The 27,570-nt window shown below is 37.5% G+C and overlaps 1 protein-coding gene across 1 annotated transcript in view; it reads right to left on the bottom strand.

The window, feature by feature from the left end:
• LOC134603351 (adhesion G protein-coupled receptor E1-like) overlaps window positions 1–27,570 on the bottom strand; it is a 121,999-nt gene that overhangs the window by 37,634 nt on the left and 56,795 nt on the right. Inside the window, exons 8-13 of the mRNA XM_063449220.1 lie at window positions 26,678–26,812; window positions 23,890–24,024; window positions 22,556–22,690; window positions 19,085–19,219; window positions 4,419–4,553; window positions 3,430–3,564 (exon numbers count right to left, since the gene is read on the bottom strand). Of these exons, the coding sequence (XP_063305290.1) occupies window positions 3,430–3,564; window positions 4,419–4,553; window positions 19,085–19,219; window positions 22,556–22,690; window positions 23,890–24,024; window positions 26,678–26,812 (810 nt within the window). The remainder of the gene's footprint in view (window positions 1–3,429; window positions 3,565–4,418; window positions 4,554–19,084; window positions 19,220–22,555; window positions 22,691–23,889; window positions 24,025–26,677; window positions 26,813–27,570) is intronic.

Raw genomic sequence — 27,570 nt, 5'->3', positions numbered from 1 at the left:
GTATTTTTGTACTCAGCCGACATAGCTGAGCAACATATAAAGTATTATAGAGTGGTGGTACACATAAGGTTTGCAAAATATACTGTGCAAACTCACTTTGTGTGTCAAAAAGGCAGAAAAAACGCTTATTACCACTACACCTGGTACAAGCTAGCGGAAAAATTATCCCACGCTAAGGTTCAAAATATGCCTTTTGAAATACCCTGGGGTGTCTACTTTAAGAAATGGTAGGCCTTTGTGGGGTAGTTTGAATTTAAAACTTACGAAGATGCTTGGAAATTGCACATAGGTCCAGCGTCAAAATTCAAAGTTCTGTAAAAACTGATATGGCTTGGTCTCCAATATGCCACTGTAGCTTCACAAAATAGTGCCAAAGACATTCATTGGGGATGTCTTTTTACTCAGAAGACTTAGCTGAGCATAATTTGAAGGTTTTGAACTTAGTGGCACATATGAAATATACAAAATGCCCAGCAAAAATGCAATCCGTATGTCAAAAAATGCACAAAATTATTTTTTACCACATACTTTGGCATATATTGGTGAATAAATGGGGGCATGCTAAGGCACAATATGCACCTTATGATATACCCTGGAGTGTCTACTTTTACAAATGGTAGGCCTTTGTGGGGGTTTTTGAACAGTCAAACTGTTATAATACCCCAAATGGAAGCATAGGCTCATTAAATCTGTCTCTCAAAATTCTACTGTGAATACTGAAAAGGACAGGTCTCCTGTATGGCACTGTAGCTTCACGAAATAGTGCCATAGACATACAATGGGGGTGTCATTTTACTCAGAAGACTTAGCTGAGCATAATTTGGGGGGTTTGAACTTAGTGGCACATATGAAATATACAAAATGCCCAGCAAAAATGCAATCCGTATGTAAAAAATGCACACAATTATTTTTTACCACATACTTTGGCATGTAATGGTAAAAAAATGGGGGCATGTTAAGGCACAATATGCACCTTATGAGATACCCTGGAGTGTCTACTTTTACAAATGGTAGGCCTTTGTGGGGGTTTTTGAACAGTCAAACTGTTATAACACCCCAAATGGAAGCATAGGCTCATTATATCCGTCTCTCAAAATTCTACTGTGAATACTGAAAAGGACAGGTCTCCTATATGGCACTGTAGCTTCACAAAATAGTGCCAAAGACATACAATGGGGGTACCGTTGTACTCAGCAGAAGTAACTGAACACATAATAAAACTTTGTACAGGAATAGCACACAGCAACTTTACAAAATACACATGAGAAGTTCTTTGTTATACGTTTGTGTGCGAAAACCCCCCCAAAACACAATTTTACTCCAATATTTAGCAGAGGTTGGCGGTAAAATGGCTACGTAGAAAGTGTCAAAACAACCTTAGGTAAATAGCCTGTGATGTCTACTTTATATAAATATATACTTTTGTGTGGCAATTTTGTTTTATTTTATGGCTATTAGGCTTACAAGACAAACATACCAAATTCTAAAATCGCTCCATATTAAAATTTTATTTTACTCCTTGTGCTTTGTGACCTGTAACTACCAAAAAAAACTTAAAATCCCAGACACATTATATATTCTGTAAATCAGAACAAATAAATGAATTTATTTTTAATTACTTTCCTTAACCTGCACTAATTATGCACACATTATGATTGCAAAAACTGTAAAAAAAAAACAATATTTTTCTTTTTTTTTGCATTTTTCTGTATTTTTTTTATAATAAGTAAGCATTTATATATTTATATGTTATATCAAATTAAAGCCCTGTCTGTCCTTTAAAAAACAGTATATAATATGTGTCGGTGCAATAAATGAGAGAGATGCAAATTGCAGTTGAACGCAAACAGCAAGAAAATGCAAAAATTGCTTGTGTCATTAAGCGTAAGTCAAGCTTCTGAAGCTCTGTCCTTAAGGGGATATTATACGTGACAAATACAATAACATGTAATGAAATACAATAAACAGGACTGTAACACAATGACATGTAATGAAATACAACATACCATGACTGTAACACAATGACTTGTAATGAAATACAACATATATGACTGTAACACAATGACATGTAATGAAATACAACATACCATGACTGTAACACAATGACATGTAATGAAATACAACATACCTTGACTGTAACACAATGACATGTAATGAAATACAATAAACAGGACTGTAACACAATGACATGTAATGAAATACAACATACCATGACTGTAACACAATGACATGTAATGAAATACAATAAACAGGACTGTAACACAATGACATGTAATGAAATACAACATACCATGACTGTAACACAATGACATGTAATGAAATACAACATACCATGACTGTAACACAATGACATGTAATGAAATACAACATACCATGACTGTAACACAATGACATGTAATGAAATACAATAAACAGGACTGTAACACAATGACATGTAATGAAATACAACATATATGACTGTAACACAATGACATGTAATGAAATACAATATACAGGACTGTAACACAATGACATGTAATGAAATACAATAAACAGGACTGTAACACAATGACATGTAATGAAATACAATAAACAGGACTGTAACACAATTACATGTAATGAAATACAATAAACAGGACTGTAACACAATGACATGTAATGAAATACAATAAACAGGACTGTAACACAATGACATGTAATGAAATACAATATACAGGACTGTAACACAATGACATGTAATGAAATACAATATACAGGACTGTAACACAATGACATGTAATGAAATACAATATACAGGACTGTAACACAATGACATGTAATGAAATACAATATACAGGACTGTAACACAATGACATGTAATGAAATACAATATACAGGACTGTAACACAATGACATGTAATGAAATACAATATACAGGACTGTAACACAATGACATGTAATGAAATACAATATACAGGACTGTAACACAATGACATGTAATGAAATACAATAAACAGGACTGTAACACAATGACATGTAATGAAATACAATAAACAGGACTGTAACACAATGACATGTAATGAAATACAATATACAGGACTGTAACACAATGACATGTAATGAAATACAATAAACAGGACTGTAACACAATGACATGTAATGAAATACAATATACAGGACTGTAACACAATGACATATGCAACACAATGTATAGAACAGCAACACATGGAAAAAACCAAACCTTAGCAAAATAACACAATACAATACAATATATAGGACTGCAACACAATAACATAAGATGTAAGATAACACAGAGGACTGCAACATATTAATATAGTACAATACTACATGCAGAAATGTGACTGATTAAAAAATATTTCAATGCAATTTAAATCTCTGAAAGATAAATCAAATAATGAAACGCCAGTCACCTGGGGAATTTTCATTAGTATATACTATACGTTATTTTACCTTTGCAGGTGATGTTTCCCCCATTGCTGTAATCTTCATATCCAGGGAGACAGACACAGTTGTAGCTGCCATTTGTATTCTTGCAAACAGAATTATTTGGACAGTTTGCCGTATTGAGAGAACATTCATCTATATCTGAAACACATTTGTGTATAATAGGCTGTATCAGTGTAACATGTTATTATATAAATCAACACAACATTTTAATTATTTGCATAGTAACAACATGTGACATACTATGTATATATCAGTATACTATCATAGCAAGACTCAACATTTACAATTGGAAATTCAGCTCCAAAAATTGGAAATTCAACCCTGACAAATTTTCCACCAACACCTCATTGCCTGTGGGGATCATCGGAGCTGCTTGAAAGCAGCAGAATTTTAACAGTGTCCTCAAAGGTAATACATGTGGCCATTGAGTGTGGCATTGAGACTCTTTAGAGACTGTCAAAATCTATACAACAGCAACCAGCTAACCCAGGCACTATATAGGGAGTATTTCAATCATCCAATATGCTTCCCATACAGGCTGACAGATATTCCTCTCCTACTCATGCATGTAGAGAAATGCATTATTCACAGAAAGTTTATAATGTATTGTTTTCCTAGCTGCACTTTGACTAATTCCACATGTGAGATCACGTTCGATCATGATACGAATGATACTACCCTGTCCATTCCCAGAGATCACACAGTAGGAGGAGCTTTCATTGTCAATAACCTTTAGGTCTGGCTAGTTGCAAATCACTTGATTTATGTTTTTTTGTTTTTTTTTAGCTCGGATCATATAATGCAATAAAGCATATTATAATTATAAATACCGTAATATTAAAAAATGTCAACATAATCATAATGCAAAGCAGTATATTCTCCTTTACATATTATCATATAGTGCTCCATATATCACCGCAATACATTATTATATAATGCAGTGTATCTCAGTTGGTGACTTTTCATTAGTTAATCCTGTAGGTTCATTTTACCTTTGCAGGTGATGTTTCCCCCATTGCTGTAACCTTCATATCCAGGGAGACAGACACAGCTGTAGCTGCCATTTGTATTCTTGCAGATAGAATTACTTGTACAATTTGCCGTATTGAGAGAACATTCATCTATATCTGTAACACATTAGTGTATATTGCAATGCTGTATTAATAATTATAACACGTTATCATATAAAGCCATTCAATATTATACTATTATCACATAGTTCATAGTGTAAATATATTATTGTGAGATAGCATATTAAGGAGCGCTGTATATACACAGATATCTATTTTGTCATTCCACTCTTTGTATTACATATTAGATAAAAACGATAGTGTTTGTATTCCTAATGCTTTAGTGTTCTCTAGGCAATATAATATAGTATAAGTATTGATAATACTTATTTTCGAACAAATATTTGTCTAGGATAATGTCATATATAATTCAACCGAAGCAGAATACATTACTTTAATACAATATCACATAATACAACGCAGTATATATTGCTGCAACATATGGATATCACAGCAGCACCTCATGTAATGGAATGCAATGACAATGACTCGATATAATATTGTACAATACAGTACATAATACATGTAATATCATATAATACAATGCAGTGTATATCACTGTAACAATATATCGCATATTGTTTCTTCCAAAAGTATAGCATATTTAATTTTAATAATAGTTCCTATGTTTTGGGAGATTAGAACTCCCAAATAATTAATTTAGTTGATTCCCCAACAGAGTTTAAACTTTTTACTTTAAGCTAGATCTTTCCATGTCTGATATTGCTATTTCCATAACCTGCGATTTGTTTGAATTTATTTTATAATTTGCTACATAAGCATTTTCTTGAATTTCGAACATAAACGAGGCCAGAGAGTTCTCAGGATCATCTAAAGGAAGGAGAATATTGTCATCATACACACTGAGTTTGTTTTCCAAATCTCCTACTTTAATACCCTTAATACTGACATTATTCCTAATTCTTGCTTCAAAAGGTTCAAGTGTTAAAATATATAACACTGGGGGCGGAGCCTAGCTTTCAGGCTGAGCAGACGTGCAGAAACCAAGCTCCTGACCAAAACTGCCTTTCTGAGGGAAAAACACACCAAAAATCAAGCACATCCACTGCCTGGAGGAACACAAGAAAGGAGGGGACGCCCGGGGAAACCCTTTGACACCCGACTCCTGCATGTCACAAACCGGGAACCCTGACAATCTGCTGAGGCCTACCTGGGACCGAAACGGGGAGAGGCGGACGCTCTCCTCGCTAGAGAACAGGCTCACAGACCGCTCTAACCTCCCAACTCCTACCCCCCCCCCCTAAAGCCGAGAGGCCGTTGCCGGAACACTTAGTGAGCCACGCGGCACCTCAAGATGGCCGCCACATCGCAATCACAGCACAGCCCAGCAAGCCAGACAGACCAGAGCTGGAGGGAGGCCTTCGAAGCCCGGTTTGACGCTATCTGTCAAGCCTTCTGGGACCACATTGCCCAATGCCTACCCCTCCCGAGATGGGACCTACCTGCCAACCAGCAGCAGACACCTGTCTATCTTCTGGGCCGGGAGCTCAACTGGAGGAATCTCCAGGCCGCAATCCAATTACCCGCAGGGATGACCGCAAGCCGGAAACCCCAGGGACCCACGATCCTGCCTCACGACGGAGGAGGATCCACGGACAGAAGGTGCCAGCTCCCTTAACAGCCCGGAGCCGAAGAGACAGGGACCTGTCACGCTACACACAGCGCCTGCACCACGAGCAGGGCATCCCACGCTCCCGCACATCAGAGGGGAGCACTGCTAAAGCTGACCGGGAACCAGACTCTCCACGGCGGCATGCAAGAGGGCTGAGGACGGCTGAGCACACACTCACCAACCCATCTCCTGAAGCCCATCAACGGCCTGGACTCTGACAACTCTAGTGTGGACACTGTTACCTTGAGTAATGTATAGCATACACACGCTCACCCACACCTTGATGGAGAGAATAACCTCTCACTGTAGCTTTGGCTTTAGATGTAATACTATTGTTTATGCTGACGCTCAACCAGCTTGAGCTTAACGTCTGATTATCACTACTCTATACAACACTAAGCTGCATACAACATGAATAATCTTATATACTCACCATAAAAATGTGCATGTATCATCACACCCCCTAATGTTATAACTGTTTTAAAACTAAAGCATGAGGATTGCCTTTGGGGTACCCCATGCATGTTGTATTTTCATATGCACAGCAAAAATAAAAAAATTCAAAAAATATATATATATATATATATATATATATATATATATATATATAACACTGGTGCCAGCGGGCAGCCTTGTTGTGTGCCATTCCCTATTTCAAACCATTCTGATCTTAATCCTTGTCCAGTTAATATGGCACTTGGATTAGTGTATAAGGCCATGACAGAGCCAATAAAGACCTCTCCTAATCAGAAGCTTCGAAGAACTTCCTCCAGAAAGGTCCAATTGGCTCTGCCAAAAGCCTTCTCAGCATCAAGTGATATAACTAGAGATGGTATTTTGTTAGAACTAACATAATCCAATAAACGTATTATTTCTCTTGTATTATCGTTAGCTTGTTGATCCTTAACAAATCCAACCTGATCTTTTTGTATAAGAATTGGACATATATTTTCTAAACGTGCAGCAAGAATAGCAGACTATATCTTTATATCTGTATTAATCAGGGAAATAGGCCTATAATTTGATAGTTTTATCACCTCTTTACCTGTCTTTAAAATAGGAAGAATAAATGCCTGAAGCATATCAGATGGAAGAGAACTAACTCCTCTGACCTCGTTAAATGTATGTCAGGATCGGGTCAGGGATCCAACACGCAGAGTACAAAGAGTAGCTGATACGTATACCGGTCCTTAGAATGGCCGGACTAACGTATAACTACAATAGAAAGGTCAGAGACAAGCCGAGGTCGAGGATAACAGAGGACAGGTAAGCGAGAGACAAGCCGGGTCAAGGATAACAGAAAGGCAGGAGAGTAAACAACAAAGCCGGGTCAGAACCAAAAAGACAAGTGAATCACAAAGCACTGTGTGACTAGGCGGACTAGAACCACGACAGGGCAATGAGTGAATGAGAGAGCCACCGTTAAGTATCCTGGCTAGGGAGAGAGGACACGCCTCCGGCGAGTCCTGATTCGTCTCCCGAGATTTGAGTGGCAGGATGTTCCGGGTTGGCGTCATGACGTCTACCTCCGGTCTTCCTGTTATAAAAGGAAGAGACTCCCTCGCGGCCGGCGTTAGCACGACCGAGTGAACCGCGGGAGACCGAGGGGAGATGGCGTCCGGACGGATAAGCTTCTAAGTCTCTACCTCTCTCAAAGGTAGAGACTCCAGGTACCCTGACAGTACCCCCCCCCTCAGATACGCCCACCGGGCGGAAGGAGCCGGGGCGAGATGGAAAACGGGAGTGAAATGCCCTGCGAAGACGGGGAGCATGAACATCCTCTTGTGGTACCCAACTCCTCTCCTCAGGACCATATCCCTTCCAGTCAACTAAATATTGTACTCGCCCCCGGGATATACGAGAATCAATAATGGAGTTAACCTCATACTCCTCCTGACCCTCCACCTGAACAGGGCGCGGAGGGGCGATTGTGGAGGAGAATCTGTTACAGATTAGAGGCTTTAGTAATGAGACGTGAAAGGAATTCGGGATGCGTAAAGTAGCTGGAAGAGCTAGACGATATGCCACTGGGTTAATTCGAGTCAAGATCCTGTAGGGACCAATATAACGAGGAGCGAATTTCATGGAAGGAACTTTAAGACGAATATTCCTAGTGCTCAACCACACTCTATCGCCCGGAACAAAATTCGGAGCCGCCCTTCTACGTTTGTCAGCATGTTTCTTAACCAGTACAGAATTGTGTAGAAGAATCTGTCGAGTCTGATCCCACAACTTCTTCAAATTGGCCACATGGACATCAACCGACGGCACTCCTTGGGAAGAGGAAACCGGGGGAAGAATGGATGGATGAAAGCCATAGTTCATGAAGAAGGGACTTGAATGCGTGGAGTCACAAACGAGATTGTTGTGCGCAAACTCTGCCCAAGGAATCAAACCGACCCAATCGTCCTGGTGTTCGGAAACAAAACAACGTAAGTATTGCTCAATCTTCTGGTTGGTTCGTTCAGCAGCTCCGTTAGACTGAGGATGATAGGCGGACGAAAAATTCAATTTGATGCCTAATTGAGAACAGAACGACCTCCAAAAACGTGAAACAAATTGGGAGCCTCTATCAGAAGTGATCTCCGAAGGAATCCCATGCAAGCGAAAAATCTCCTTAGCAAAGACCTCCGCCAATTCAGGGGAAGTCGGGAGTTTAAGCAAAGGTACGAAATGTGCCATCTTGGTAAACCTATCGACTACGGTAAGGATAACAGTGTGCTTTTTAGAAACAGGCAGATCCACAATAAAGTCCATTGCCACACAGGACCAAGGTTTGTCAGGAATCTCCAGCGGTTGTAGAAGACCACAAGGAAGCGAATGCGGTAGTTTAGTTTTAGTACAGACCACACAAACCCCGATAAAATCCTTAACATCCTTCCGTAACGACGGCCACCAGAAATCCTTGGAGATCAAAGAATACGTCTTGCGAACACCCGGATGACCAGCCACCTTACTCTCGTGAAGACACTGTAAGAGCTCCAATTGAAGTTCAGGGGGAACGAAAAGTCTGGAAACTGGAGTCAGTCTAGGTGCCAGATGCTGCAAGTTCCTTATCTGATCAAGTAGCGGAGAATGAACTTTGAGAGTAGTGTTAGCGATAATGTTACACTTGGGTACTATAGAGGACAAAACCGGTTCAGATACGGCGGCAGGTTCATAGTGGCGAGATAAGGCGTCGGCTTTAGAATTCTTAGAACCTGGCCTATATGTGAGCACGTAGTTGAAGTGAGTGAGAAATATGGACCAACGAACCTGTCTAGATGATAGTCGTTTAGCCTCTCCAATATAGGATAAGTTTTTATTATCTGTCAAAATAGTAACAGGATGCAAAGTACCCTCCAATAAATGTCTCCACTCCTTCAAGGCCATTATAACCGCTAGTAGTTCCCTGTCACCAATGTCATATCTGCTTTCGGTACCTGACAATTTTTTGGAAAAGTATCCACAAGGATGTAATGGTTTATCTACCCCCAACCTTTGGGACAGAACAGCACCTATACCTGTCTCAGAAGCGTCAACTTCGAGTAGGAAAGGTAGAGTAGTATCAGGGTGAACTAAAATTGGTGCGGAAGCAAACAACTCTTTGAGTGTCTTAAAAGCCAGAAGTGCTTCAGTAGACCAATTCTTAGTCTCAGCCCCTTGTTTGGTCATGTTGGTGATGGGAGCAATGATAGAGGAGTATCCCTTAATGAAACGTCTGTAGTAATTAGAGAAACCAATGAATCTCTGGATAGCCTTGAGCCCCTTAGGTAAAGGCCACTCTAATATGGATTGGAGTTTCTCCGGGTCCATTTCAAACCCCTCCCCAGAAATCACATAACCAAGAAAGGTAGTTTGGGATTGGTCAAAGCTGCATTTCTCTAGTTTGCAGTACAGGCCATGCTGAAGAAGTTTGTGTAAAACCCTTCTGACTTGTCTGTGGTGAGTCTCAATATCCCTGGAATGTATAAGAATATCATCAAGGTATACAATCACACAGTCATCTTGAAACTCCCTAAGAACCTCATTAATAAGGTCCTGAAATACTGCCGGAGCATTGCAGAGACCAAAAGGCATTACAGTATACTCATAGTGCCCATATCGAGTATTGAATGCAGTTTTCCACTCGTCACCGTCGTGGATTCTCACCAAATTATAAGCACCTCTAAGGTCTAACTTAGTGAAAATTTTAGAACTTTTTAATCGATCAAAAAGCTCGGTGATCAAGGGAATCGGATAAACATTTCTGATGGTTATTTTGTTAAGGCCTCGGTAGTCAATGCAAGGTCTTAAAGAACCATCCTTCTTTTTAACAAAAAAGAATCCAGCCCCAGCAGGAGAGGAGGATCTTCTAATGAACCCCTTGTCTAGGTTTTCACGAATATACTCTTCTAGAACTAAGTTTTCATTCGTGGACAAAGGGTATACATGACCCCTGGGGGGCATGGTACCAGAAAGTAAATTAATTTTGCAATCAAAAGGCCTATGTGGTGGTAAGGTATCAGCCTTTCTTTTGTCAAATACTGCCTTTAAATCCTGATACAAGGACGGTATCTGTACTTTGGTAGAGTCAGTAGCGTTATTAAGTGAGTTGACACTACAAAGAGGTGACACTTTCTTTAAACAATTCTCTTGACAATTCTGACCCCATGAAACTATTTCCCCTGATCTCCAATCTATCACGGGGTTATGTTTCTTAAGCCAGGAGTATCCCAGGACTATGGGAACAGAAGGGGATGAAATGAGTAGTAGGGATATCTCCTCCTTGTGTAGAATACCAGTAGTTAAGTAAAGAGGTGTGGTCTCCCGGAAAATCACAGGCTCAACTAAAGGTCTACCATCAATGGCTTCAACCGCCAAGGGTGTCTTCCTTAACTGGGATGGGATAGTGTGTTTGGTGAGAAACTTTTGGTCGATAAAACTCTCAGCAGCGCCGGAGTCTATCAATGCCATAGTTTCTAAAGTTCCCTTCTCCCAAGTTAAAGAGACCGGTAATAGGAGTCTATGTTCTTTGTAGTTATGAGTAGAGGACAAAATCGAAACACCCAAGGTCTGTCCTCTAGAGAAACTTAGGTGCGAGCGTTTCCCGGACGGCTGGGACAGCTCAAACGTACATGACCTCTGAACCCACAATACATACACAGTCCCTCTCTTCTCCTGTACTGTCTCTCCTCCTCTGAGAGACGAGTAAGGCCTAACTGCATAGGTTCTGAAACCTGTGGATCTTTGGTTTCAGAAGCTTGAAATGATGGTGTTAGTCTAGAGAAAGATTTAGCGGTTCTATCTCGAGTATTCTGTCTCTCCCTTAGACGTTCGTCAATACGAGAGATAAAGGAAATTAAGTCCTCCAGATTCTCGGGAAGCTCTCTTGTCGCTACCTCATCAAGTATTACATCAGATAATCCATTTAAGAATACGTCTATATAGGCCTGTTCATTCCATTTTACCTCTGCCGCCAAAGACCTGAACTCTAGTGCATAATCCACAAGTGTTTGGTTGTCTTGTCTAAGGCGCAACAGTAATCTGGCTGCATTGGCCTTCCTGCCAGGAGGGTCAAAAGTTCTTTTAAAAGCAGCTACAAAGGAATTATAGTTATAGACTAATGGATTATCATTCTCCCACAACGGATTAGCCCATCTCAGAGCTTTCTCAATGAGTAAGGTAATAATAAATCCCACCTTTGCCCTATCAGTAGGGTATGAACGGGGCTGTAGCTCGAAATGAATACTGATCTGGTTCAAAAAGCCACGACACCTCTCAGGAGAACCAGCATAACGTACAGGTGGGGTAACTCGGGAAGAAGCACCTACAGTAGCTACCTCTAACCCCGAACCCACAGAAGAAGCAGAAGTATTACGCCTCTCCTCAGGTGGATTAATAGGGCGAGACAGCAGCGCCTGTAGTGCTAGAGCCATCTGATCCATCCTATGATCCATGGCGTCAAACCTAGGATCAGGAGAACCAAGCTGACAATTTGTACCTGCAGGATCCATGGCCCTGTCGTAATGTCAGGATCGGGTCAGGGATCCAACACGCAGAGTACAAAGAGTAGCTGATACGTATACCGGTCCTTAGAATGGCCGGACTAACGTATAACTACAATAGAAAGGTCAGAGACAAGCCGAGGTCGAGGATAACAGAGGACAGGTAAGCGAGAGACAAGCCGGGTCAAGGATAACAGAAAGGCAGGAGAGTAAACAACAAAGCCGGGTCAGAACCAAAAAGACAAGTGAATCACAAAGCACTGTGTGACTAGGCGGACTAGAACCACGACAGGGCAATGAGTGAATGAGAGAGCCACCGTTAAGTATCCTGGCTAGGGAGAGAGGACACGCCTCCGGCGAGTCCTGATTCGTCTCCCGAGATTTGAGTGGCAGGATGTTCCGGGTTGGCGTCATGACGTCTACCTCCGGTCTTCCTGTTATAAAAGGAAGAGACTCCCTCGCGGCCGGCGTTAGCACGACCGAGTGAACCGCGGGAGACCGAGGGGAGATGGCGTCCGGACGGATAAGCTTCTAAGTCTCTACCTCTCTCAAAGGTAGAGACTCCAGGTACCCTGACAATGTACCAGTCAAATATGGACATATCCAACATTTTTTTTATAGAATTCTGCTGGGAATACGTCAGGTCCAGATGCCTTGTTAGGCTTCCTTGCTCTAATTGCACTGATAATTTCTTCATATTCAATAGGGGCATCCAGACGAGTAGTGTCATGCCTTAACTATGGTATCCTCTTACTTCCTGGTTCCACGGAGCTTAGCCACACCCCTTTATGACACGGTCTCCCTATTTAATCCGACCGCACCAGCTGATCAAGGCTGGATTATTGAACTACGTTCCGTACTCACGAACCGGCTACAACATCGTTGTGAAAGCCCTCTGTTACCGGACCGGACTAGAAGACTTCAAGTTCCCTTCACCTCTCCTCTTCCACGACTAAAGCTGAACTCTCTCCTTTCAGGATAACCGCCTCTGAGGAGATCTCGGGAACCAGTGTTCTATGTGCCGGAAGCTAAGTAAAACCTCTGTGATAAGCGTTGCATTTCAAAGCTGTTATTTCCTGTCTTCAAAGTCCTTCGATAAAACAAAACCGTTACAGCTAACTTCAACTCATACTTTGTCTCAGTTAGCTGCATCTATATCGCTTCAGTTAAAGTCTATGGAACAGCTATTGTAACTTCTTATCACCTAATTCATTAATACTACTAAGAGACTCTTTCTGATTTAGTGTTTGCTAATTACTACCGTTTACTACTTAAAGCTACAGTGCCTGTAATTGTGGACTTCAGTTATCGTTTACTACTTAAAGCTACAGTGCCTGTAATTGTGGACTTTAGTTATCGTTTACTACTTAAAGCTACAGTGCCTATAATTGTGGACTTCAGTTATCGTTTACTACTTAAAGCTACAGTGCCTGTAATTGTGGACTTCAGTTATCGTTTACTACTTAAAGCTACAGTGCCTGTAATTGTGGACTTCAGTTATCGTTTATTAATTAAAGCTACAGTACCTGTGATTGGACTTAAAGTCAATTCCTTTTACTTTTGATAATAAATATTCAAACTATAAGAAATCTGCAGTTGTGTTCCTTCATAACAAATGTTTAGACGTGACAAGTAGACTGTACTTCAGATAATCGTAAATTAGTAAATTAGAAGCTAATAGGTATTTTCTTATTTGATCCCTATCTAACTGGTCTGTAATGTTATATAAAACTAGAATACATTTTTTAAAACATTTGCCCTATATCTTCTGGGATGGTATATTTCTTATCTCCTTCGGATATCTTAAATATTCTATCCCTTAAGTTACGTTTTTTAAGTTGATTGGTCATCATTTTGTCTGCTCTATTACCCAAATAGTAAAATTTCTGGTTTTGATTTTTATTATATTTTTCTTAACATTTATAATCAATTGTTCTTGAATTTCTTTTTAATTTTTAAACATATCTTGAGTAATTTTAGGGTCTTTAGAATTAAGAATCTTTTTTTAAAAAATTACATAAAGTAATAAACAAATCTGATAATTTTCTCGTACGCTTTTTCCATAGAATTACTTTTTTTTAAATTAAATATCCTCTTAATACACATTTATAAGTTGCCCAAACAATAACTAGGCTCACATCCCCCGTTAGATTTTCATCAGAAAACAACTGGATATTGTTGCTAGTTCTCTTATATATCAGTTTTGGAATTCAATAAAAAATCTCTCAAGAGCCAATTTTGATTAGCTCTAATATATTTGCCCTTAATTTCAACACACACTGAATCATGATCAGACCATGCTACATTTTCAGTTTAATTTTTTTTTTACAATCTGGAACAGAGGCAACTTTAGTTAGTATCATATGTATTCTAGAAAAGGATTGGTGTTAATGTGAAAAAAAAAATGTGTAGTCTTTATCCAATGGCCTGATAGTTCTCCAAACATAGTTTGTACTCACCCAGTGTATCTTGAAAAGCCTTTGTGAGGTTGTTTTGTCTATTGCTCTGCTTACAATTAATTAAGTTATGTTTATCAAATCATGGTCAGCATAGCAATTAAAGTCTCCACAACATAAATGTGCCCTGCACAAAAACATTCACCTTCTGTAGAACTATATTTAGAAAATGTATCTGCTTAGAATTTGGCGCATATAAATTAAGTATTGAAAAAAATCTATCCTCTATCTTACAAACAAAAAAGAAAATCTTCCTACTGTATCACTATATTTATATATAATTTCTGATTTAAGTTTATTTGAAAGAAGAATAGCCACACCTCATTCCCCCCTCCCTGTAACGAGGAATGTTCTATTACCGTGTATTTTTTATTATTTAAACGCATTATATAATTTCCTATCATATGAGTTTCTTGAATACAACATATGTCCATATTTTCCTTAGCTATATAATTCCAAAACAAAGCTCGTTTCTGTGGGGAGTTCAGAACTTGAACATTCAAGGACATGATCTTAATTAGTTCCTCCATTAAGCAGTAATTCTACAGTTTTACCGGAAGTCTGTTTCCCACGTGTCCGCACCACAAGTTAACAAACATAAAAAAACATGTAAAAGGTCCATACAGGAGGACCATAACGACTTAAGGAAGAGGAAGAGAACCCTCTTCCCTCCCTTCCACGATTTCCCTCATTAACAAGAAGTGAGGATCTATACAGGACGATTACCCTTTCTTTTTTCCCTATATATATATATATATAGGGAATATATATATATATATATATATATATATATATATTACAAGCAAGGCGAGACAACAAAAAATTCCTGAGACCAATAACTCTTTACAAATTAAAAAAATAAAATAAAAAAAATTGTATTAAAAACATCCATATCCCTTTGTTCATATATTGTTTTGGTGCCATAGTCCAGATCCTCCCTACATTTTACTCTACTCAGATATTATGTGAAGCCAGCTACTGTGTATAATTTTTAAGATCTTCAAAAAAATGTGAAGCTTATATCTCAAAGAACTATGCAGAAAATTGTGTCAAGTTATCACTAAATTAAGAAAAGATTTCATATCCATTTATGTTAGCTGTGATCCCCCTTTTATCCTTATATGTTATATTTATGTATTCAAAAGAAAAATATTTTGGCCAATAAGAATGGTATGCCAACACTTGTGTCGCTCCTATGGTTATTAAGAATAAATCAACCCATAGGTGTCACTCCAATAATTTAGAAAACTAGAAAAATTGTGAATTTTAAAACTCTCAAAATGATCAGTTTTTAAAATTTTAAGCATCAGTATTACTTTCCCAATCCCCAGAATATTCCCAATTTAACCGCAATCTTTAGAAATATATTCAAAATAAATTTTCTTATACATCCATACCCCTTTATTCATATATTCTTAAAATTCCTTGATCCAAGACCTCCCTAAGTTTTACTCTGCATTCACTCAAGCATTGTATGAGATCTAGCACTATATAGATTTTATAACCTATTAAGAATGCACAGCTAATATCATAAAAAAACTGTGCAAAAAAATTGTGCGATCTTATGCTCTCTCGCGGGGTTGAAATTAGAGGGATTATACATAGATTTAAGGGATTCCCTGCTCTGCTGTGTTCTTCGGGGAAATTTCCCTGAACATAGATTTAAGGGATTCCCTGCTCTTGTGCATGCATGTGACATGCGCACCAGAGCAGGGAATCCCTTAAATCTATGTTCGGAGAAATTTCTCCGAATATAGATGAGATGGATTCCCTGCTCTGTTGCGTTCGTCTATGTTCAGCGACGTTTCTCTGAACACAGACAAGCACACTATAGCAGGGAATCCCTTAACTCCTCACTTACTGACCAATTAGTCCTACGACTGGGTCGTAGGAACGGAACCCGGTCGGTAAGTGAGGAGTGTCTGTAGTTCAAATTTGGGCCGATGAGAAGATCGATCGAACTCTTTGATGAAATGTAGCCAAATCACGAACCAAACGAAATGCGCAAAGGACAAGCATGTTTGTTTTGATTTGTGATTCTGAATTCTGCCCATGGCACCAAAAACAGAAATGACTGATGGGAAAAATATGATTGATGACTAGGGGACAGGCAATAAAGGTTGATTTAATTCACAGATCAAGTGAGTAAGAGAGAGAAAAAAAAGGAGGATCAGTAAAAATTATAAAAAAAATATTTATATATCTATATATTTATTTAAAATTTTTTGATTTAGTTTTTACTGCACCTTTGTCTGTACCCAAATGGCAGGAACATTTTCCAGTCAGTGTATTGCAAAATATATACATTATAATTATTTTATGTATATATTTTGCAGTACAACTCTTGGTCTATTTTTGTATCCTATTAGTTTGTTAGATCTGTTACCCAAATATTCTCTTTGTTACCGAAATTCTAAACACCGCATGTCCAAAATAAAAAAAACAAAACAAAAACATTTATTGCTGGACACAATGCTACGGCCATAACAAATCTTTTCTCTATGCGCAAGTCTATTATATAATGCTACAGTACGTACCATTGTAGCAACATATCATTATTATATTAATTTTTTTTAACTATGGCCTAACACATAAGCACATTAGTTATTTGTAAAATATTCTAATAAATGATGTAGCAATTACAGGTGGATTGGAAAGCATGTTGAAGGAGTAAGCACAGGAGATTGGATTTATGGAAATTCTAACCAGAAGTTGTGCACTTCATTCTGAAGATAATTATATTTGCGGTAAATCAGACTGCTGGTGAGAGAGATTCCGCTATGTGGGGTAGTATAAGAAAACGCCCTACCTCTTGTGGTGATTTGGGGGAGACAATGAAATGCCATATTAATTATTGTAAAAAAATATGGCATAACACAGTCATATATAACTTTAACAACATGCACAATGTGTTACTGTATGCAAGACTGTAACTTATTAAAATATTATAAAATTCAATATTGTAAAATTAAATATAGTCCAATATAAGATGTAGGAATGTAACACTTTAACAAACAATTCAATGCAACATACAAGACTGTAAAACAATAGAGTGACGATACAACCTGGCATCTCTGTTACTGAAGGCGCAACAGTTCAGGCACGGTATCTTCCGTGGGTTTCTTTTTACATAACCTTCATCACTAAACTGCTCCACTAAATGCTAGGACTCATCTTGGGTAGCGTATGCACTGGCAATACAGGATATACTGCAATGGTATCTGGTTACTATATGATATTCTATCTATCTAATCCTCTGGTCATATGCTAATTAGTAATTACTCTATAGAGGACAATATCCTGTTGAGACCTCAAGGAAAAGACAAAACAAGCTTCTTCTTGGCAACTCAAAGAAAGGTCCAGCTTACATAGACCACAGCATACAGTAAAATACATTGTACAAACATTTAACATCAATGCCAATACAGAACTGGGAAAACAGAGCACAAAGGAAATAATTGGTTACAGTAATTCATTACACTAGTTCTTTCCCCTTGTGCAACTCCACACTGACACCAAAAGATTATCTTGATTGGCCATGTAGATATCTAGACCCACTGTCCCTTCAGCCCTTTGCTGTAGTAGATAACATGTAGGCTTGTTGGCTCCCACTGCAGGTGGGCACTAACAGTACAAAATTTAACTTGATTGAGCCACAAAATACATTTCACACCTGACATTATTATTATGTTATTATTTATATAGCACCAACAAATTCCGCAGCGCTTTACCGTGGGTAGATGAACAGACATGTTGTAACCAGACAAGTTGGACACGCAGGAACAGAGGGATTGAGGGCCCTGCCCAATGAGCTTACATGCTAGAGGGAGTGGGGTAAAGTGACACAAAAGGCAAGGATAGTATTAGACTAATGACAGTTGCAGAAGAGGAATCAGTCGGGAGCTATTAACTATACATTATGCCTGCAAAGAGAGCTGCTGTACCTCCTCCTCTATTGACCTACAGCTGCATATATACACACACACACTGCTCTTTGTATAATACAGGTACAAACAATACAGAAATGCCTATGTATATTGCAAACAGTCACATAATGGGGCTGAGAGCTTATAGGCTCGCGCAAAACAAATCAGGGGGATCAGGCTATCCATCACAAATTGCATGTACTGTAGCACAATACATATGACTGTAACACAAAAATATGTAATGAAATACAATATATAGGACTGTAACACTATAACATGTAATGGAATACAATATATAGGACTGTAACACTATAACATGTAATGAAATACAATATATAGGACTGTAACACTATAACATGTAATACAATGTATAGAACTTCAACACAACACCATAAAATGAAATGTAATTTACAAGACTGTAACACCATAACACATAATGCAAGGCAGCACACAGGACTGTAACATATTAATATAATACAGAAATGTAACGGATTTAAAAATATTTCAATACAGTATAATTCTCTATAACTTATGATCAAATAACAAAATGCCATTCACCTGTTTTTTTTTGGTTTTTTTTATAAGTATATGCTATAAGTTATTTTACCTTTGCAGGTGACGTTTCCCCCATTGCTGGAATCTTCATATCCAGGGAGACAGACACAGTTGTAGCTGCCATTTGTATTCTTGCAGATAGAATTACTTGTACAATTTGCCGTATTGAGAGAACATTCATCTATATCTGTAACACATTAGTGTATATTGCAATGCTGTATTAATAATTATAACACATTATTATATAAAGCCATACAATATTGTACTATTATTATCACATAGCTCGTAGTGTAAATATATTATTATGAGATAGTATAATAAAGAGTGCTGTATATACACAGATATCTATTTTGTCAGTCCACTGTTTGTATTCCTAATTTTATTAAAACTATAGTGTTTGTATTGCTAATGCTATAATGTTCCTTTAAGCAATATAATATAATACAATTATTGATAATACTTATTTTCAAACAAAATTTCTGATATCTGTCTGGTAATATAATATAATACCATGCAGTTTATATCACTGTATCAATATATAATATAAATGCATTATATTGCTAGGTAAAATATCTATTTGGCCAATAACCTCAAGCCCACAGTGTAAAGACTCTAAAAAGACTAAATCACTCCCCTGGCTCCCTGTACCCACCTCCCCTTTATGTGTTTCAAACAAACGCCTCTCTCTGCCACGTATCCTGACCTTCCACCAAACCTGAGCACTTCAGACTGCTCAGCGGGACATATCTATGTATTACATGGAACTCCGGTTCAGCCACAAACCACACCACATCTTTCCCCATGGTTTTAGCCCCTTTCACAGATACAATGAGGGCGCTATTTGGAGGGTAGCTACAGTACAACAAGGAGAACAATCGTTACCTATGAGCCAGGGGGAGCTCCCCTACCTCGACCTGCCAGAGACCCTGTTAAAGTACCAGTGAATGACTAACCGCCTGGGGTTTTTTTTATGTTAGGCTCTCTGTATCCAGGAGATAATTAGTTTAGCGAGAGTTGACTCAATTATCTCCCAGGCACAGAGGCGCCTGGGCGAGATCTGCATGTTATGAATGGAGAACCCATGCTGGGGGTCTGGGCACTAAAGGCAGCATTCTGTATAATAAAATCAGTTCTTCCGAGTATCATGTGTTGTCTGATGTCTGGGGAATGGAGTTATAATCACTGAAGGGTTCCTGTTCCAGCTGAGAGAAGAATCTAGCAAAGGTATCCAGTCGGGATACCGGCATTCCTCTACAATCCCATAATACAATGCAAAACAGCTGTGGATTTGTAAAAACATTTTTAAAATTTTTCAATAATAAGTAAATGAGTTATTTTTACCTATGCAGGTGTTGTTTCCCCCATTACTGGAATCTTCATATCCAGGGAGACAGAAACATTTGTAGCTGCCAATTGTATTCTGGCAGATAGAATTACTTGGACAGTTTTCCGTATTGAGAGAACATTCGTTTATATCTGAAACACATTAAGATATAATGTAATGCCATTTACGGCGGTATACTGCATCAAATAAAGTCATCCAGTATAGTTCTAATGTTGTCTGTAGAGTACTATAATAATCCATACAATGTGATTATCCCTGCAACCCACTAATAATATAACAATGCTGTTTGGTGTTTATATATTTAAGTCACTGTCAGAGTGGCAGATTCTCTGTGATAGGTAAGCAGTTTCACGGTCAACCTGTTTCAGGAATGAAAAATGCATGAAATTGCATATGGACCTTTTTCCCTAGAAATATTACATATTTTGTTTGTTTTGTGAATACACTCAAATGTAAAATCATCAGGGAATAAAGGAGCAAAAAATCCAGAAGAGGAATAAAAAGAAAGATGGAATATTTTGGCGCATTACCGTAAAGGAGAGAAAAAAAGTTGTACATAAGAAAATGGCAATAAAGTGAAAAAGAGAGCGCACAAAATAATATATATAGTCAACTTATATGGAATGGTACACAGTACCTCTAGATTGCAGCTGCTAAACAAAAAAAAGAAATTTCCCAAATTCAAAGCATAAATTTTTTTTTGGGATTGTGTGGGTCAAGATGAAAAGCCCATACAAGAGGGGCGAAACGCGTTGATCAGGTGTTCATTCGTTTTTATACTTTATACTTTTTCTGTGTGGCTGCCAATACGTCCAGTTTCCTTTGCCAACCGGAGTACATCTGCGGGGAGGAGGACTTTATTCAGCATACAGCTTGCCCCAGTGCACGAGGCAAACGCTGCCTTCTCCTGCAAGCCGGACTGTGTTCTTGGAACGGAGGAGAGACTGCAGCCAGATAAGCTTTAAGTGTGGTTCTTAGAAATAAGCACCACAATTTTTTCCTGTAAGGGTTTCTATGTTGGGGAGGGGAATTCCCTTTTATGCTAAGACATTAAATACAGTATTACACTATGTTTATTTTCTGTCTTTTTTTAAGGGATTTCAAGCATCAGTGTATGTTTCCAACGATTCTGTGGACTTCCTCATATTTCTTTGGACCCTGCCATTTAATTATACACTTTGGACTGCTATATTATTCTGCTTCATATTGAACCTTTCTTGTTACAATCAGCAGCATTGATACGTTTACGTTCTATATTGTATCACATAGCTGTAGTCAATTGTTGCAGGTATATTTGTGTAAATGTATACCCCCAATTTAATCTAAGGGGACTATCTACTAAGCACTGACAACACAATCCAAAAAAATTCATAAGAAAATGGCATTCACACAAATCTACCGCACACATGAAACTAAAAGCAACAGTCTTTATACATAACCCTTAATACGTTCAAGCACAATGCAGTTGACCTTGCTATTGCACATAATATTATGCAATACAGTAAATATTAATATATTTTGCAATACAGTAAATATTATTTCAATATTAAGCACTTTGTTGTCTCTCATTAACCCTGTATACTAAATACTGCACTATCAGTATTCCACTTTCTCTTTCTTCTCTCCGCATATACACCGAAAGATGAAGGAATAGACTGCAAAAGAACAGAGGCCATAAGAAGATTTTCTGGAGTTGATTTTATGCCTAATTTTTATTTTATTGTATTTTACTTAATTTTTATTTTATTTAAAATTTTTCGCAGAAAGTTAACAATGTATTGTTTTCCTAACTGCACTGATTAACTTCACACATGAGATCTTGTTAGAGAAGAACCGCTTGAAATAATACTACCCTGTCCATTCCCAGAGTTTACGCAGTAGGAGGAGCTTCCACTGGTGATAACCTTGAGATCTGGCTAGTTGTAAAGCCCTTAATTTATATTTTTAGCTCTGATCGTATAATGTAATAAAGCATATTATTATAATCAAAAATAATATTCAAAAAGTTCCAACATAATCAGCACCACAGTATATATCACTGTAACACAGAACATAATGTAAAGCAGTATATTCATTATTATATAATGCAGTGTATCTCAGCTGATGACTTTTCATTAGTTAATTCTGTTAAGTATTAGTTAAGTATATTAGTTAAGTTTATGCTATAAGTTATTTTACCTTTGCAGGTGATGTTTCCCCCATTACTGGAATCTTCATATCCAGGGAGACAGACACAGCTGTAGCTGCCATTTGTATTCTTGCAGATAGAATTACTTGGACAATTTGCCGTATTGAGAGAACATTCGTCTATATCTGTAACACATTAGTGTATATTGCAATGCTGTATTAATAATTATACCACTTTATCATATTAAGACATACAATATTGTACTATTATTATCACATAGTTAATAGTGTAACTATATTATTGTGATATCTATTTAGTAATTCCACTCTTTGTATTACTTATTAGATAAAATACAATAGCATGTACAGGGAACAATATAATGCAAATAACATAAAAAGAAATACACCAAAAAATAAAATAATGGGCGAGAGCACACGTTAGTGCTGTGGATTTTGGTTTTAACATCTGACCTTGTATTAAATATTTTATGGCAATAAATTTATGTTGATGCTTTTTCCTTCTACTCATTTATATTATTACAAAGCTCTACACTTGTGAGTGTACATTTTATATTCTTTATCACTTTATGTACCCTGGAGTTATAATATTACACAATTGTATTTTACTCTTCACTTCATGTTCTACTGGGGCCAACAAGATTGACTCTGTCTACACCTATATCCAATAGTGGTGCTAATACCGCTACATGCTGATATTACTGGAGCTTGTACGTAAGCTCCATAAAATGTGAGTAGACATTTAAGCACTTTGTTGTCTGTCGTTAACCAGTATACTAAATACTACACAATTCCTCTTTCTCTCTCTTCTATCCACATATACACCGAATAAGGACAGAATAGACTGCAAAATACGTATTTATGGACTTTATTTAATGCATAGTTTTTATTTTATTGTATTTTACTTACTTTTATTTTATATACACTTAGAAAAATACATTATTCACAGAAAGTTTAGAATGTATTGTTTTCCTAGCTGCACTATGATTAATTCCACGTCTGAGATCATGTTAGAAAAGAACCGCTATGAATGATACTACCCTGCCCATTCCCAGAGATCACACAGTAGGAGGAGCTTCCATTATCAATAACTTTTAGGTCTGGCTAGTTGCAAATCACTTGATTTATGTTTTTTAGCTCTCATCATATAATGTAATATAGCATATTTATATCATTATAAATACTATTCAGAAAATGCCAACATAATCAGCACCACAGTATATATCACAGTAACACATCAGATAATGCAAAGCAGTATATTATCCTTAAATATTATCATATAATGCTCTATATATCACTACAATACATTATTATATAATGCGGTGTAGTTAAACTTTTCATTAGTTAATCCTGTAGGTTCATTTTACCTTTGCAGGTGATGTTTCCCCCATTGCTGTAATCTTCATATCCAGGGAGACAGACACAGTTGTAGCTGCCATTTGTATTCTTGCAGATAGAATTACTTGTACAATTTGCCGTATTGAGAGAACATTCATCTATATCTGTAACACATTAGTGTATATAATATTGCAATGCTGTATTAATAATTATAACACATTATCATATAAAGCCATACAATATTGTACTATTATCACATAGCTCGTAGTGTAAATATATTATTGTGATATCTATTTAGTAATTCCACTATTTGTATTACTTATTAGATAAAATACAATAGCATGTACAGGGAACAATATAATGCAAATAACATAAAAAGAAATACACCAAAAAATAAAATAATGGGCGAGAGCACACGTTAGTGCTGTGGATTTTGGTTTTAACATCTGACCTTGTATTAAATATTTTATGGCAATAAATTTATGTTGATGCTTTTTCCTTCTACGCATTTATCTTAAAAATATTTGAGTTTAAAGGAGAGTCTTTTGCACTGAAAAAACAGTGTTTGTTCTCAGAACATTCTACAATTGATTTCCATTCGAAGCCCAGAATGTCTGAGCCTGCTAGAATTGGCTCAGCCATATGTGAGTGAGACTAACTAAATATACAAGTATGTATAAATATGTTAGTTACTGCACTATGGTCTGCTTTTTTATTTGCTTTTCAGGCTGAACCAATTTTCCAGTTTGTGGCATTATTGTATTACTTATTTTAGTATGTTCTCACTCATTATATTATTTCTCTGTTTATTAACTGTGTTTGTGTTGTTGAGTGACCTTTAATGGATGATAGTAGCAAAAATTCAATTGGTAACAACAACACCTTCACAACTGTAAATCTAGTTATATAATAAAATGCAACACACGGGACTGTGTCAAAATAACATTAAATGCAATACAACACAAAGGGCTGTAACACATTTTTATAACACAATACAACATGGAAAAATGTAACTAATGAACAAATATTTCAATACAGTATACTTCTCTGTAAAATATGACCAAATAACGAATTGCCAGTCACCTGGGGAATATTCATTAGTATATGCTATAAGTTATTTTACCTATGCAGGTGACGTTCCCCCCATTGCTGTAATATTTATATCCATCAAGGCAGACACAGTTGTAGCTGCCATTTGTATTCTTGCAAACAGAATTACTTGGACAGTTTGACATATTGAGAGAACATTTTTCTATATATGAAAAACATTAGCGTTTAAAGCAAGGCTGTGTCAGTGTAACACTTGATTATATAAAGTAATGCAAAATGTTTTTTTTACAAAGCACTAACATGTAACATACTATGTATATATCATAATATTATCATTTTAGGACTCAAAATTTCCACTGACCGTTCGGCATTTGTGATTTGAAATTCCACTCCAAAAATTTCAAAGAATTCTTCCACCCTGGAAAATTTGCCATCAACACCTCATTGACTGTGAGGATCATTAAAGTTACTTGAAAGTAGCAGCATTTTAATAGTGTCTTCAAAGGTAACACATGTGGCCACCAAGTTTGGCATTGAGCAATACAAATGGACACCGGTCATTTAACAGTGTAGAAAACTATACAACAGGAACAGCTAACTCGGGCACTATGCAGGGAGCACTTCAAACAACCAGTATGCCTCCCATACAGGCTGACAGATATTCCTCTCCTACTCAAACATGTTGATGTGCAGAAACACTTAGAGAAACTATATAGGAAAAGAAAGGTAATGCGCTGGAAGTTCTAGAGCAGACAGACCGAAGGCAGCAAACTCTGAAACTAAGGAACCTTCTAAGCTCCAACAAGGAGTAAACAAATAGTATAAACAAAAGGTTGCCCAACATAAAAAAAAGTCTAACATAACAAATCACTGACTAAAAAAAAAGCAAGAAAAAGTACATACTATATAAAAAAAAAATACAAAGCTCTACACTTGTGAGTGTACATTTTATATTCTTTATCACTTTATGTACCCTGGAGTTATAATATTACACAATTGTATTTTACTCTTCACTTCATGTTCTACTGGGGCCAACAAGATTGACTCTGTCTACACCTATATCCAATAGTGGGGCTAATACCGCTACATGCTGATATTACTGGAGCTTGTACGTAAGCTCCATAAAATGTGAGTAGACATTTAAGCACTTTGTTGTCTGTCGTTAACCAGTATACTAAATACTACACAATTCCTCTTTCTCTCTCTTCTATCCACATATACACCGAATAAGGACAGAATAGACTGCAAAATACGTATTTATGGACTTTATTTAATGCATAGTTTTTATTTTATTGTATTTTACTTACTTTTATTTTATATTCACTTAGCAAAAATACATCATTCACAGAAAGTTTAGAATGTATTGTTTTCCTAGCTGCACTATGATTAATTCCACGTCTGAGATCATGTTAGAAAAGAACCGCTATGAATGATACTACCCTGTCCATTCCCAGAGATCACACAGTAGGAGGAGCTTCCATTGTCAATAACTTTTAGGTCTGGCTAGTTGCAAATCACTTGATTTATGTTTTTTTAGCTCTCATCATATAATGTAATATAGCATATTTATATCATTATAAATACTATTCAGAAAATGCCAACATAATCAGCACTACAGTATATATCACAGTAACACATCAGATAATGCAAAGCAGTATATTATCCTTAAATATTATCATATAATGCTCTATATATCACTGCAATACATTATTATATAATGCGGTGTAGTTAAACTTTTCATTAGTTAATCCTGTAGGTTCATTTTACCTTTGCAGGTGATGTTTCCCCCATTGCTGTAATCTTCATATCCAGGGAGACAGACACAGTTGTAGCTGCCATTTGTATTCTTGCAGATAGAATTACTTGTACAATTTGCCGTATTGAGAGAACATTCATCTATATCTGTAACATATTAGTGTATATTGCAATGTTGAGATAGCATAATTAAGCAGTGCTGTATATACACAGATTTCTATTTTGTCATTCCACTGTTTGCATTCTTAATTAGATAAAAATTAAAGTGTTTGTCATGCTGGCGATGCGGGGAGGAGAGAGGCACTATGCTTCATATCTGGTGGTGGTGCACTGCATCACTCCCTTCTGGGAGATGGTTAACACCAAAATCCGTGAAATATCGGACCCGGAGCTCCCGCTCCAACCCCTCCCCATGTTGCTACACCACACGAGCATGTCTTTAAAAACATATAAGAAATCCTTAACGAAACACCAGCTGACAGCAGCAAAGTCCCTGATACCCACTCTATGGAAAAAGACTGCTGCCCCCACCTTTCAACAATGGGTGTATCCACACCATGGAAATTATGATGGCATCCCTCCAAGGCCGCACAGAGAAATGCAACCTGACGTGGACCCCCTGGCTTCTGTACATTGCCGCAGACAGAATAACCCCCTGAAACCTATACTCAAGCCATGCCCTCACCCCCCCCATCTCTACACTTCCTCTCCCACCTTTTTCTCAGCTATACTCCCCCTCCTTCTCTTCTCTCCCTCCTCCCCTTCCCCCCATCCCCACCTCAGACTCAAGCCTGACGTAACTGCCCCACACCCTGAACCTGACCACAACACGCATTAAGCGAATAATTGTGCAGACCAAGGAACGGCCAGTGGACGGAGCCCCACACAGACGGGAAGCGGCGCCG

This window comes from Pelobates fuscus, chromosome 3 (genome assembly GCF_036172605.1).
Source record: "Pelobates fuscus isolate aPelFus1 chromosome 3, aPelFus1.pri, whole genome shotgun sequence".
Classification (NCBI taxonomy): Eukaryota; Metazoa; Chordata; class Amphibia; order Anura; family Pelobatidae; genus Pelobates; species Pelobates fuscus.
The sequence above is the reverse complement of the archived record's forward strand: the minus strand, read 5'-3'. Positions and strand labels throughout refer to the sequence as shown.